At 35.2% G+C, this 16,058-nt stretch overlaps 1 protein-coding gene across 3 annotated transcripts in view; it reads left to right on the top strand.

The window, feature by feature from the left end:
* The window catches only part of DHX15 (DEAH-box helicase 15), a 56,776-nt gene extending 44,460 nt beyond the window's left edge, over positions 1-12,316 (top strand). The window contains exons 11-14 of one of the 3 annotated variants that reach the window (XR_014811889.1): positions 2,473-2,587; positions 7,681-7,871; positions 9,877-10,046; positions 11,749-12,316. Coding sequence is in view for 1 of the 3 variants with exons in the window: in NM_001252212.1 (NP_001239141.1) it covers positions 2,465-2,587; positions 7,681-7,871; positions 9,877-10,046; positions 11,749-11,866 (602 nt within the window). In the remaining 2 variants the exon portion in view is untranslated. 3 annotated transcript variants of the gene reach the window in all.
* Positions 12,317-16,058: the final 3,742 nt, after the last annotated feature.

Raw genomic sequence — 16,058 nt, 5'->3', positions numbered from 1 at the left:
TGAATTTCAAACTTAGTATCAAATAAATAGACATAGAATGTACAATTTTAGTTTTAAATCTAATCTGATGGTAATTCTTTTAAAATGGCAGGAAAATACTTGATAGGAGAATTAGGCCTAATAGATAAAATAGCTTATTTTGAAAATTGGAACATTAAGCTGAATAAATAGTACTGGTTTTAGTAGCAGTAAAACTTAATTCACAAATGAATAGTAACTTGGAAATAAGATTTTCCAAAAAAGGGAAATACTGTTAACATAAAAATGTACACTGATTCTTAGAGCTAAAAATAGAAGGCATATTGAGTTTTTACTGACCATGAAAGTACTCTATAATACTAGTTTTGGTACTGGGGAGAATGGACTTCCAGTTGTAGAGTGGTTTATTGGTCTTATTTATAATTAACTGCCTCAAATAATTCAAAATCTTACATGGAATTAAAGGAAGACATTTTTAAAATTTCTAAGTATAAAGATTTTGGATTAGTTTAGATGTGTGTATATTTTAATGGTGTGAATTTTTAATTTAAGAACTAGCTAAAATGTTTTTTGCAGAGTTATGATTGATCAGACTCAGAGCAGATGGGCAGGGCAGTATCGAATCATTTTAATGAAATTGTAGTCTCTTGCGGAGGTGGTGGTAGGTTGTTGTCTGCCTTTTCTTACATGTTTTTTTAGATTCTCCCAGTTGTAGTTAACCCAACATTTTAGTTTTTAGAGAAAGTGTGGGGCAGGAGTTAACAGATTGTATGTTTGTTATCTGCCCAGTTTTAATTTTTCCAGGTACTCTTATTAGTTATTCTATATGATTACCATTGTTCAAGTTTAGAAAATTAGTCACTTAAAAAATTGGTCATTATGATGCAGTTGAGATCTTTCAACTACATCTTTTGTCATAGTTCTGCAAAACAGGGTTTGCTGGTCGTCTTCTTTATTAGCACACAAAAAATTGAACATTAGGTGCAGCAGTTATTAAGAATAACATTGGTAGGAGGCATGTTCGAGGGTGAGGAAGAAGTCAGGGAACTAAAAAAGTTTGCTGAGCTTATAATGCTTTGTTTTCCATTGAAAGAGTTTCTGAAGTTTTCAGGTCCTGATATAAATAGTACAAATCAGGGACCTTATGGAGTGCTGCTTAAACCCAGTATTTAACTCCGATAGCTAGTTCACATAAACTTCCATGGCTGTGAGAGGTTTCTGTACTTTTAAAAATTACCTTGCTTCAGTTACATTAAGCAAGACTTAATATTTACTGTGATCATGTGTCATTGTTTCTATTTGGCTTCTTTGGAATCATTTTAAAGGGGAAACTGTATGGCAAAGAGTAATTTGATACTGTAAATTTGTCGATTATTCCCATTATCTTCTATCTGAACTGATAATTTATAATTTTTTTTATTGACAAGGTTTTAAGAGCTTTAAAAATGTATTGACAAAGTCCCAAGTCTGTTATTTTTATTTTCATACTGTTTTTATGACTATGGAATTGCTTGAGTGAATTAAGGAAAGTTGTATTTCAAAAACATGAAGTGCACGCTCTGTAACAACGTAAAAGTTTTGTGTGAATTAATATCAAGGCTCTAAACAAATAACTGTAGTTATATATTTTGATGACCATTGAAATATTGACTGTTTCAGACTAATTGTCAACTTTTAAAATACTGGATTCTGCTTTTATATTGATTCAAGTAATAGTTTTTTTGGTTGTTTTTTTTTTTTTTTTTTTTTTTTCGCTTTTTAGAAAAAAACTTGGGACTTTATTTGCTAATCTTATTCTTAAAATGCTGGAAAACTAGGCTAATTATTCCCAGCCTTTTTGAATTGTCTTAATTCAAAGGCGGTTTAACCTTCCACCACTACTGCTATCATCAAAACCCAAGATTTCATAATATTTTTTATGTTTACATACGCTTCTGCTCACCAGTGCTAATAGCGATACCCACCAGTTGATAATAGCCACAGCACTAGGGAAAAAATTAAAATAGAAATGTGGCAATAGATTGGTTGGAAAGCTGTTTTTAGCCTGTAATGGGCAAGTATAGCTTTGTAACTTCCATATCCATTGAGCAGATTCAATGGATGGCCCTTTGAAAAATTATATTTAGCTAAAAGGCTCTTGAGACCATAATTCTGATTATTGGTAGAGCTATTGGCACTGGTTTTTTGAAATAAGTTGAGCTTTCTAGTATCTTGATGGCCTTCAGAATAGCTGTTTTGATGCCTACTTATAGATCTAGTTAAAATAATCAGGTACTCTGTAGCTTTGAAACCCTCTTGTCTTACAGATGTGGTTAGGTGTTGATGTACCAAATCAAGGTAGTAAACAGTCCAAGATGCAGTTGGAGGCCATCCTGCCCTGCCCTATGCTCTGTGAACTGACCTAGCTAGGCCTTGTTCCTCTATCTGTGAATGCGTGACTCATCGATATGGGCGTTTGTGTTGGGCCCATACCAACCTTGTTTAGTCCCACAGTGTTTTGTTCGCCCCACGGAGGCCAAGAAAGCCGCAGATGAGGCCAAGATGAGATTTGCCCACATAGATGGAGATCATCTGACACTGCTGAATGTCTACCATGCTTTTAAACAAAGTAAGTGCAAATTAGATTGAAGGCACTCTTTTGTCTAAATGTCACTTGCAGCATATAAGATGTTTCTTCACCTCACTTTCATTTATTATCCGTGACAACTTTACATTAGAAACCCAGAGGTACTTCAGAAAAAACTGACTAGCATTTAAAATAGAAATTGCCCATCTTTTTCCAGAGTTGTTTACATTTTTTATAATCAGGGGTAAAGCGATGGAAAGCTAGAAAATATGTAGAGTGATAAAAATGAAATACTTGTATAAAATTTACCATGAGCATACAGACTTTGGTATACTTTTTTTTTTTTTACTATTTTTTTAAACATTTTGTATTTTGTGTGAGTAGTTTTATATCCCTCATAGAATTATTACTAATATTTTTAATAATAAATAGCTCCTACATAAAAGTAAACTAACAAAATAGAGAAATAGACTACCCATGTGAATCACCATTCTCAGGCTGTAAGTGGTCCATAAACATGAGGGAGGGTATTCACCTCTCCTTGTAGTTTAAGAAATGTGTTATTTGAGAAGTACCATTTTCTCACCTATAAAATTGGCAGAGGTTAAACAAAAATAGTCTAGCTATATAAGAGTAGGTTTAGTGGAACAATCATATACCAGAGATGGAAACAGAAATTTGCTACCTTTATGAAACACAGTAGATTCTGTCTTAACAGGAACCTTAACAAATTCATACCCTTTGACCCAGAGATAATTTTTGAAATTTTCTTTTAAATGATTCAAGGTTTTTATCCCACAGTTATGATAGTGTAAAAAAAAAAGGAAACTCAGAGTTCCTGTTGTGGCACAGCAGAAATGAATTCAACTAGTAACCATGAGGTTACGGGTTCGATCCCTGGCCTCGCTCAGAGGGTTAAGGATCTGGCATCGGCGTGAGCTGTGGTGTAGGTTTCAGACACGGGCTCAGATCTGATGTGGCTGTGGTGTAGGCCGGCAGCTATAGTTCCCAATCAGCCCCTAGCCTGGGAACCTGCATATGCCACAAGTGGGGCCTGAAAGAACGAAAAAGAAAGAAAAAGGAAACTAAATGCCCACCAATAGAAAGATGGTTCAGTGATTAATGCAAGAGCTACAAAATGAAGTATTAATTATTCTAGCTTTAAATCATGTTTTCAGGGACTATTTAGTGACAAGGAAATAATAAAATAACAAGGAAATATAGTAATAATCAGGTCATTGCTGGATCCTTTTGTTAGAATTCATCATTTATAAAAATTGAGATGAAATGTAAAGGAGGAAAATGGTGGAAATAATCACAATAGATTCTGAAAATATTTGGTTTCTACCTATCAGGTTAACCCATTGGGTAATATGTAATCAAAGACTGATAGCCCTACATTGCTTTTTTTCTAGTACTGTGTTCTCAATCACTCTATAAGGTTTTGGTTTTTGCTAATGAGAATTTAATTTTCTAATTTGTAATTTTGACATTCAGATTTTGAACTCCTTGTTTTATTTGTATCTCATAGGATATTATCTCATATTTATATTCTTGAAAGAGTCTGTTGACTTTGGCACATCTCTGTGGGATTAGGGGTGAATTGATTCATCTCAATTCTAGAGGGCCAATATGAGGAACAAAGACCTTAGCAGCCAAACTGCACATCTGTGTCTTACTCATGAACCCTTGTATGAGTTGATGAATATCAGATAAAGAAAAGGTGGAATTCTCTTCCTGGGTCTAACAAGTTGGGCGCAGACAGGGAGGTAAATGGAAAGTGACTGAGAAACTAAGAGAGGAAGGTCCGCGGCACATAGTTTACTTCAGAATATTTATTTTATCCTTCTTGTGTTTGAAGTATTGGTAGTGCCTAATGGTAAAGACTTTATTTCTGATGGGATAGGTCGGTTTGAGAAATATTCCTGTTGTGTTGCAAACTGTATCACATACTAACTGATAACTGTGACCACAAGGCACATATAACCAATTAAAGATAGTGGTAGCTGCCTTGAGAAGGAGCAGGTTCACATCCCTCTTGGTTCTTGGGATCCTTTGATGCTAATAAGGTACTGTTTTAAGTGGAAGTTAAAGATTTCTGTAGGAGCAGCATGGTGTTTTAATCCTGTTTCTCTCACAGGACACTTTGTTTCTTTCAAAATTAGGAGATTTTATCATTTGAGCTTTTGATAACTAGCACAGCAATCTATCTGGATTTCATAGTTTGCTTTGAAAATGAAATTTAAGGTAGATTTAGAACTGTATATTTTGATTTTAAACATAAATGAAATACTAGAGGAATTTAAGATTTAAATATGATTACTAAATAATTTTTTATGTACATATTTTGTAGTTGGGAGTGTTTGAACAGTAGGTACCTATAAGAGCTACATACTATCCCTTTTAAGCAGAGGGAGTGTTATGAATTATAAATGGGAGCATCTACTCAGTAGATCTTTTTCCAAATGCTTCTCGTTGCCATAGGATTGGTAAGCTATTGGTTAGTTTTAGACCTTTTTCTCTATATATTTGTCTTAATCAGCTCAAACAAAACAGAATGACTGGACATTTAGCTTTTAATCACTGCCCCCGTTTTCAAATAAGAGCCATATTAAAAATAATAAAACCTTCAGATCTTTACATAATATTTGGGCATTTCATATCTATTTATTGAGCTAGGAATGTTTTTAATTAATGATTTTTTTTAATTTGCTTATTGAGTAATGGTTTTCATGTATTTATTTATCTTTTTGGCTGCAGCCCTAGCTTGTGGAAGTTCTCAGACCAGGGATCGAACCCATACCACAGCGGTGGCATTGCCAAATCTTTAACCTAGTCTAAGCCACCAGGGAATTCCAAATAATGATTTTTTTAAGTGTTGCTGTTATGTTTGAAACGTTAAGTATATTTGAAAACTAGCAAATATTTTAGATATTAGTCAAGAGGACTGTTTCCTTAGAGACAATGATTGATTACATAGTAAGCTAAAATTCATCTTAATAATATTTAACACTTTTAAAACAACTAGATTTAAGTTACTTTACAGTGCTATAATTTCTGTGTGTGTGTGTGTGTGTGTGTGATTTCACTCTAGTGATTTGGTTTTAAATCTTAAGAGTAGTTTTACTATATTTGTGGGAAATATATGGTTGGAATTATTTTAACAAAATGTTTCATTTTTAGATTTTATCCCTCCTGTTTCTTATTTCTCAAAAATTTAGAAACATAGTAAAACCATCAGATATTATTTATCTTGACAACTTAAATTTTCTGTTCTGTTTGTTACTCTTTAGTGTATGAATTCTATGAGAAATTTAGAATATCAGAAAAACTACCCTCAAGTCTGCAAGTGAACCACCCTTTTCAGAAGTCTTTTTTATTGTCTCTGTTTCAGCATTAACCTTTAGCTTCTTATAGAACATTAGCATAAGCAGAAAGATTTTAAGCATACTTTGTTGCTCTTTTATCTCTGAAGATAGTCTATACTTTAAGTGTCAGTATGTTCAGATGGATATGTTTTATTTCTCATTCTTTTGGGGGGAGGGGGTCTTTTCAGGGCCTCACTCTTTTTAGGCCTCTTGGCATATGGAGGTTCCCAGGCTAGGGGTCGAATCTGGAGCTGTAGCCCCTGGCCTACGCCACAGCCACGGCAATGCCAGATCTGAGCCATGTCTGAGACTCACTACACCACAGCTCACTGCAACTCCGGATCCTTAACCCACTGAGCCCTTAACCACTGAGTGAGGCTAGGCTGAACTTGCATCCTCATGGACACTAGTCAGATTCATTCCCCCTGAGTCATGATGGGAACTCTGTCTCATTCTCTTTTTTTAATTAAGATTTTTATTTTTCCATTATAGTTGATATACAGTGTCCTGTACAGTAAAGTGACAGTCATACATATGTGTATATTCTTTCTTTCACATTATCCTCTATCATGTTCTATCACAAGTGACTAGATAGAGTTCCCTGTGCTATACAGAGTATTTCTCATTCTAATATGGGTTAATTAATGGGCATTTTAACATGTTAATTCTTCAATTTAAAGATCATTTGCTACACCTACCCACCCATACTGTTTTTGAAACGTGGCTGCATTTTGAAATGGATTAGCATTTACTAATTTATCTGTTGTTCCTCTGAAAAGCTATTAAGAGAATTTTGTCTTATAATTGATACAATCCTAGAACCGAGGAGAAAGGAATAAGCCAAAGATTAATGTATACCACAGTAGCTGGAAGAGGATCCACATTGCTTTAATTTTTAAGATTTTAAGATTCCCCTCTCCGTCCTAATTTTACATTAACCCTCTTAGATTTATTTATCAAAGGGCCTCTGAAGTAAACGCAGTTTTCTATTGTGGCTGTCTTTGGGACATAAAGACGGCACTGTAAAGTATTTTACGTGATGCTGCAGTTTGAGCTCTTAGATGAACATCTCTAGGTTAGTCGGAAGCATGTCAAGGATTCTTAAATGGAAAAATACCTTTGATAATAAAATACATGTGAAATTTCTTGAAGTACTTCAGGATAAGCCTTGTTTATTAAACATACGAGTGGGTGTTCCATGCATCCTTGCAAACTGTGTCATTTGTATTTTAAACCACTAAAAGGCCTATGTGTCACAATAAAAAACTTGTGTATACACTGGGTTTGGGGTGCCCTGGCTCAGCAATAATTGAAGTGCACAATAGTCATTTGAAATTCATTTTTATAACCTTTAAACTGTATTTGATAATTGTAACCTCAGCCTGTTTTTTCTTTGAAAATGAGAAAGATAGGGCATTTTACCAAACTCTCTCAACCTACCCCTGTCTGTTAGACCATCTATTGAAAACAACCAGCTGGATGTTCATGGGTAAAATAACTCAGTACAATTAAAAATAGTTTATCCAAAATCATGGTTTTGTCCTTCAGTAGCTAAAAACCTTAGTGCTATTTCTAATTCTGAATTTCACAGATTTGGGGGAAATTTGATAATATTATGATTAATTTATAAAAATGATATGACTTAACACCCCTCTTTTGGATTATTTAGCTTATTTACTCTATACTAGTTTTTCTTTTTTTAATTAGGTAATATACCTATTTGGATGATTCATGTCCCCCCTTTTTTTCTCCTCCCCAACTTTGTAGATCATGAATCAGTTCAGTGGTGTTATGACAACTTCATTAACTACAGGTCCCTGATGTCAGCAGACAATGTACGCCAGCAGCTATCGAGAATTATGGACAGATTTAATTTGCCTCGTCGAAGTACTGATTTCACAAGCAGGGACTATTATATTAATATAAGAAAAGCTTTGGTTACTGGGTATTTTATGCAGGTATGTTGATACGGGAATGCATAATTGAATGTTTACATAATAGTTGGTTTCTGTAGCAGCCCTTGGAGTCCACTTAAACCAAATTCAGTTAAGTAATGCCTATAAATATTGATCTTAAGTTTTATGTCCAGATTCTTAAATGAACTAATATACTAAGAATTTTTATGTGTCTAAATTAATTAAATGGCATAGTTACTGACCCAGGTATATAGGATTAATTTATGCTAAGTGTATGTATTGTCCAGGTGGGTTTTACCAGCTGTTTGTTCAATGATTTTTGGTGAATGTATTGAAATTTTTCTTTGAATCTAGATCTTACTTGGAGGCATATATAATCATAAGAGTACTGAAAGGAAGCAGTTGTTTGGGTGCATCCAGAAGTACAGTTCACTTTCCCTCTCTGTAGAAACTAATCACCCCAAAATTCTAACAGGCGACTATATTTTATGTACAGTCCTATAGAGCGATCATTGGAGTTTACAACTGAGATAAAACTTGAGTGTTGGGAAAACTAAATATGTCTTTTGAGTTAAGTAATAAAGGTGAAAAATAATTTAAAACATTTCCTTTAGTTTTAAGGGTTTTATTAGAGGCTGAAGTAAATAAAACATGTTAGATAAATCTAGTGACTATTTTAAGGGATTTTAAACCAATTATGTTTTTTCAAATGCCAAATTTTTCTGGTAATAAATGAAAACAAATCAGTCCATTACTTGGGATGGGATTGATTTTAATTATCTTTTATATCTCCCATTTGTTCTTTTTCATTTTCTCCTTTGACTACATCTGTTGAACAAGATGTGGCCTGCCTTAAGCCAAATGAGCTCAATAAGTAGAATGGTGCATTGTCTGTATTTTAAATCCAAATAATGGTCAAAATGTTTATTGTGGCATCTTATTATAAGATCTTAATGCTTATTAGAGTTGGGATTTTCATACCTTATTCTGTTATCCACCTTTCTCTAGATGCTTAACTATGTTCTTAATATTTATTTAATAAGTACCAATGAATACTAGCCCTGTTTGGACGTATTCTTGCATTTGCTTTTAATAATTCAAAAAAGATTGACAAAGCCATATTTAAGCATTATGGATTTCTAATTCTTCCTTAAGGTTAAAATTTATTAGAAATAGGATATGCAGTATAGTACCTAGCACCTAGTAGGTGCTTAGTAAATTCACATTGAATGAAATTGAGTTTATTTTCCATTATGTGTTAATAATTATTAGTTACTCGTTTCTATTATTTATACACATTCTTTGTTACTAGAGTTCTAGAATTACAAAGGGCCTATTGCCATCTGCTTTGCTATTTGTTAATTAAATATTAGATGAGCGCCACTTGTTGATGTGTTTGAATGCAAATAGGAGAAAAACAGGCAAGAAACATATCCCCCTACCCCCCATTCTTTTTCTTACTAAAGATCTTTTCTTTGTAGGTTACTTTTTGCTCTCTTTTTTTTCTGTCTTAAACATGAATCTTTTCATCTTTTAGGTAGTTCATCTATTACATAGTTGTCATCTGGCATTAAAGAACTTACTCCAGATGGTCCAGGGCAGAAAGGACCAAATAGCATGTATTAGGCTTTGTGGGCCTATTAGGTCCCTTTTGAAACTGTTCGACTCTGCTGTAGTGTAAAAGCATGCCTATGTCCCAATACAAGCTTTACTTATCAACACTGAAACTAGAATTTCATGTGATTTCCCTCCAGTTCACCAAATGTTTTTCTTTGGATTTCCTCCCCCCCCCCCAAACCCCAGTCATTTAAAGAGATCTAAACTATTCTTGACTGACAAGCCTTAGAAAGGTAGGCAGTGTGTTTGATTTGGCCTACTGTAGTGGGCTCATTCCTGCGTTTATCAGGCAATGATAAATACAGCCATCAAATAAAAAGCAAAAAATGTGACTTGCTTGTTCCTAATTATATAGGTATCTTGACATTTCTTCTGTTTTATAACTAGCACATCAGAAGCATTGTATTGATTTACTGGGTTTTGGTTTCAGGTGGCACATTTAGAACGAACAGGGCATTACTTAACTGTGAAAGATAACCAGGTGGTTCAGTTGCATCCCTCTACTGTTCTTGACCACAAGCCTGAATGGGTGCTTTATAACGAGTTTGTTCTCACAACGAAGAATTACATCCGGACATGTACAGATATCAAGCCTGAATGGTAAGCTTAATGCCTTTCATTCTGAAAGTTTTCATTAGCATTTTGGTCAGAGTAGAGTCTTATTCTTCCTTTCACTCAGGGGAACTTGGTGTTCTCCTCAGCTGGAGTATATACTCCATTGTATAGACACGGGGCTTTGACTTGCTGTTGCGATTATCTCTTACAGTCTTTACTAAGAGGACGGTGGGATTGTTGGTAGAGGAATGGACAGGATTTGGAGCCATTCTCTTGGTGTTGTGATCAGCTGAAGTCTCCTGGTTCCAGACATCAGGCAGTCTTTATATTCCGTTTGTCCCATTAAGCTCTCAACCATTAGTTATATTTTGGTGCTTTAGGAGCTACGAAAACATTAAAAACTATACCTCTTTGCATTGTAGCATATTTAATTCACCAAATGTAATCAGAACTATTGGTTTAGGAGTTCCCATCGTGGCGCAGTGGTTAACGAATCCGACTAGGAACCATGAGGTTGCGGGTTCGGTCCCTGCCCTTGCTCAGTGGGTTAAGGATCCGGTGTTGCCGTGAGCTGTGGTGTAGGTTGCAGACGCGGCTCGGATCCCGTGTTGCTGTGGCTCTGGCGTAGACCAGTGGCTACAGCTCTGACTCGACCCCTAGCCTGGGAACCTCCATATGCTGCAGGAGCGGCCCAAAGAAATAGCAAAAAGACAAAAAAAAAAAAAAAAAAAGAAAGAACTGTTAGTTTAAGCAAAATTACCACCCCCATTCCCCCCTTCACTTTTTTTTTTTTTTGCCAGAATCTATTCTTTTTTTTTTTTTTTTTTTGTCTTTTGTTGTTGTTGTTGTTGTTGCTATTTCTTGGGCCGCTCCCGCGGCATATGGAGGTTCCCAGGCTAGGGGTTGAATCGGAGCTGTAGCCACCGGCCTACACCAGAGCCACAGCAACATGGGATCCGAGCCGCGTCTGCAACCTTCACCACAGCTCACGGCAACACCGGATCGTGAACCCACTGAGCAAGGGCAGGGACCGAACCCGCAACCTCATGGTTCCTAGTCGGATTCGTTAACCACTGCGCCACGATGGGAACTCCCAGAATCTATTCTTTAAGATAGGAAATGTCAGCTAAGAATGGTGGGACTGAAAATACTTATTTTAGTTGATGTCTCTTGCTGTATTATTTTGAGGCTTCTTTCCTTAACTGATTTATGACTTTTGAGACTAATTGTGTGGAGCATTACCATTTTATCTTGAATGCTTTGTTAAAAAAATTTTTGTGGCTAAATGTTTAAAAAAAGAATCGTGTGTTTTTTGTGGTACAGAGTTATGTTTATGGTTATTAAAACTTTGAAAATGAGGAGATCCAATCATTTGAATACCAGGATGTTTCTTGTATAGAACCAGTAGTACTGTAACCTTAGGTTGGTCAAAACAGTATTGTGGAGTGAAGAAAGTAATAACCATATGTTAATATCTTTGAATTAATATAAAGAAAGGATTTGTTTTAGAAATTTACCTTGAGTTGTTTTTGTTTAAGTCTATGGGAAGTCCACCATCAGAAAATTTACAGAAGCACACAGTTTTCTAAAAAGTGGCATTTGTTGGGATTGTGCATTTGTAATTTTAACATTGATTTGGATTTACAGACTTGCCTTTGTTTATCAGTATATTAATAAGTAATGCCTATCTTATTAGCAACTTGAGTACTTTATTGTTAATTTGGTAATTTTCCCCCCTTCTGGACAGGTTGGTGAAAATTGCCCCTCAATATTATGACATGAGCAATTTCCCACAGTGTGAAGCAAAGAGACAGTTGGACCGCATCATTGCCAAACTGCAATCCAAGGAATATTCACAGTACTGAATTCAATGCTTAGAACTGAAGTTATTCAGAGGACAGCTTTAAAAGATGAATGAACTCAAAAGTTCAAGTTGTGCTCTTCACGTTGGTTCAATAATGGCCTTTATTTGAAAGCTTTTTAATTTTTCTTTACAGTAAATATTCCATTCTGATTTCATAAATTAAACATTTATGCCTCCCTTTTGTGTTGACACTGTAGCTCATACTGGAAAAGTCGATCAATGTTTTTGCAGTTTATTGAAAGTAGTTCTATATATAACAATGTTATAAGCATTTCTTTAGAAATGGTTGAAAATGCTTCTAAAATGTGATTATCGACCATGGTATGCATGATCGTTGTAATTGTTGACATTCCTTTTAGAAGTTGTGAAATGTTACAACTTGTGCTTATGTAGACACAATCTTCTGTCTCAGTACAGAGGCACTGACTTCAATAAAGTCTATTTATACTAATTTTGGCCCCAGCACTTTGATATTTTTGTTCTAGTCTCTTTAAGCATTGCTTCTTCTCTTCCCAAGTATGGGACCTCTTCCCCCCCCCCCCCGCCACCGTGTTTTCAAGAAAATAGCTTAGCACTTTGTTCAGTTAGTCAGGATGTGATCTAATGGGATAAAGTTTTTACTCAGAATAGGATCCCCAAAGACAGTATAATGAAAGGATCATTTTCTCTTCATCTTAAAGTTCATTTCCTAAGACTGATTATCATTTTGTTAACCATTTTAGCAGATCTTTTTGCTTTATTTAGCTCTTCGAAGCACTTTAGCCATTGAAATAAATGTTTGATACTATATTGTAGACTTTGGTCAATTTCACTGAATTCACAGTATTAGGCGTTTTATACAGTATACAAAGTAATTAGAATAGTGTGTTCAAGTGTGAATTTGACTTTCCATTTCCTGTGACATGCTATAAATAAGTTAAAAACCCTTTCCTAATTACAAATGTATTTATTTGGTGGAATCCATCAAAGGGTCTTTCATAAATCAGTTCCTTTCACTTGAAGAGTCTGGACTCCTCTCTTCTACACCTCCCCCCCTTTAAAAATATTTAAATGATAAAGTAAATTTATAGGTATATATAGTTGGAATTTAAATATACTTTGAGGTCGTACATGTGATATAAGGGAGTTAATGGGCAAGTTAAGAGTTCCTCAGGCTACTGAGATACTTTTCAGTGTGGTAGCTCTTATTAAAATGATGCCTAGTGGTTTGACAGAGTTACTAATGTTTCTAGTAAGTGCCTAATTTTGTTTCCATTGAGTAATTTACATGCCCAAATAATGTTTTAGGTTTTGTTTAAATTGGTTAAAAATTTATCCTACATTAACTATTTCAAAATTGTATGCTCGCAGTTCTTTAGATTATGTTAAGAAAGTCTAGGCACTGGTCATACTTTTAACTAAAAAGGTAGCTCTTGCCAAAGTAATACATTGTTAAAATTACACCACAGTATATACTTGGTAAATCAGTTGCATATCTTTATAATCTGACTATCCAGTTTTAAATAAGTTTCATTGTAGTGTATGTGTTGTTTAATCTTGTGTTTTTTAAAATCTATAGTTAGACTATTAAGTTTATAGAGTGATGTGTAGAACAAAGTTGGGTATTTATTTGAAGTCTGAGGAAATGAACACAACTTGGGGGCATAGGACAGGTTAAAATATATGCCCTATAGTCAGTCCATTTAGCCAGAATCCCCCAAATGAATTTATGCTGGGAGTTGCCATTGTGGCTCAGCGGGTTGAGAACCCAATATAGTTTCCCTGAGGAGGTGGTTTCCATCCCTGTTCTCCTCAGTGGGGGCTTAAATCCGGCGTGGCTGTGGCTGTGGCTTAGGCTGGCAGCTGCAGCCCCAATTTGCCCCCTAGCCCAGGAACTTGAAAAAAAGGAATTCTATGCTGAACTTTTTAATATATGACTTAGTCCTAGAATTTTAGGTCATCTCCTCTGCTCAGGTACTTTAGAGAAAAATTACTTTTGAAGACATCTTAGTAGTACTGTTAGAAATGCTGAGCTATAAATACTCTAATTGTTTTTAGTTCTTCTAGAGCAGAGTTAAATAAGCCTGGCTGTTGTTCTGCATGATGCCATTTAGTTATTTGAGTTACCGTCATCTTTATTCTTATTTAGGCTGAATAGTTTGTTTTCCCCTCAGCCTTCCTCTTGGCTATAGTTTCTAGATATTGTGAACATTCTCACTTAACCTCTGCCAGGTGTTCTCTGAATTATAGTCAGTGCTATGGTCTAAATTGTGCAGAGTTGAGCGGAACTTGTATTTCTGAGGGGACTAAACATTCCATCATTTCTGTTAGTGCAATTTAAGATTATATTACGTTATGTTACATTACATTGGCTTATATTACTCTTACTATAAATTAAAGGCATCTAGTTATTATGTGATAGTTTCAAATGGGGCTCACTCAGAGCTGAGAAAAGAGCCTCACGATATCCATATTTGGAGACTTCACCCCACATGTGTAAATGCATTTAAATAATATTTTTAAATTAGACATTTAAAAAATTACTTTTTAAATAATCGAGATAGAAATGTCTTAATTGGGTTTTTTTTGTTGGGTTTTTTTTTGTCTTTTGTCTTTTTTTCAATCCCTTGCAAGGCCAGGGATTGAACCTGCAACCTCATGGTTCCTAGACAGATTCATTTCTGCTGTGCCATGCCGGGAACTCCCATATTTTCTAATAGGTCCATAATTCTTGTAATGTGAAACTAACCTATACATTGTTTTCAGGTGCAGTTTTTATTAATACTGAATGTGAACATAAAGTTGACAGATGTGCTATATATTTTTTTAAACATTGATTTGAATTTTAGTTTCTTTATATATCAGTGAAATTAGGGGAGAGGATTGTGGTCTGGTTCCAGGCATTTTTAAAGATGCCTAGTGTGAATACAGTGGCTCCGTCACACAAGTGGTCAAGTAGTTATTTTGGTGTTTATTGAGAACTTACTGCTGCAGTCACTTTTAATTATTTGGTATGCTTGGTATACACTGACTAGATGGGGAAGCTTTCCTGCTTGGCTTACTGTGAATTCTTTAGCTTGATTGTTACCTGGTAAGTTTAAACCCAAACCTGAGAGTTTAGCTATATTTGGCAAGTTTCTTGCATTCTTTTGATTAATATGTAGGTATATTTTATTCTGTTTGAAAAGGTACTGTTTTCTGTAGAGCCTTCATTTGTAATTAATAGTAAATGCCCTGAGTGAGAACTCATGATAAACATAGGAAAGCTACATTTATAACTTGTTTTTATTTATTTATTTATTTTTCCTTTTTTAGCCTGCACCTACAGCATATGGAAGTTCCTGAGGGATTGAATCTGAGCCATATCTGTGACCTGTGCCACAGCTGTAGCAAAATCAGATCATTAACCCACTCTGCCACAATGGGAACTCCCTATTACCTATCAACTCTGGAAGGCATTGTGTGAGTCTGTAAAAATAGATTGATGATTCAGAGACCATTTCGAATTAAAGTCTTACTGGGGTTTAAAAATTGTGTTCCAAGATGTCATTGTGTTCAAAGATGTTCAAGATAATGAATATAGTAATGGTGAAAGGGCTGTAGGTTTCGGAAAGGAAAGATGGGTTAAGGATTAGTCAGGTATTGAGGAAAGTAAGCTAAATAAGCAGGCGCATAAGTTAAATGGTTAAGTGAGAGTCATTGGAAGTGTTAACTCTTTGTTTGTTTGTTTGTTTTTTGTCTTTTTGTCTATCTAGAGCCACACTCACGGCATATGGAGGTTCCCAGGCGAGGGGTCTAATCGGAGCTACAGCTGCAGGCCTTTGCCATAGCTCACGCAGCACTAGATGCCTGACCCAGTGAGTGAGGCCAGGGATTGAACCCGTGTCATCATTCATGTACACTAGTCGGGTTCATTAACCACTGAGCCATGATAGGAACTCCCTGGAAGTGTTTAATTGTTAAAGCTGGATTCTGGGTAGCCGTTTGCACCTTTGGGGTAAGTAATCAGAAAATTTTGTGAAGGAGGTTTAGTTGGACATCAAACAAATATTAGGCTTTCAACAGGCACTAAGGTTTTCTTAGGACAATAACGGAATATTTGGTAAGAGTCATGATTCAGAAACAGTTTTTAAAGTTCTGCTTTATAAGGTATAATTTACATAAACTACCTTTTTTAGGTCTACAGTTTGGTGAAGTTTGATAACTATACAGTT

The sequence above is a fragment of the Sus scrofa genome, chromosome 8 (assembly GCF_054392235.1).
Source record: "Sus scrofa isolate SSC_HxYL_T2T_F1_AM1 chromosome 8, Sscrofa_HxYL_maternal_Yorkshire_Landrace_v2.0, whole genome shotgun sequence".
NCBI lineage: Eukaryota > Metazoa > Chordata > Mammalia > Artiodactyla > Suidae > Sus > Sus scrofa.
Note: the sequence above shows the minus strand (reverse complement) of the source record. Positions and strands in the feature narration are given on the sequence as shown.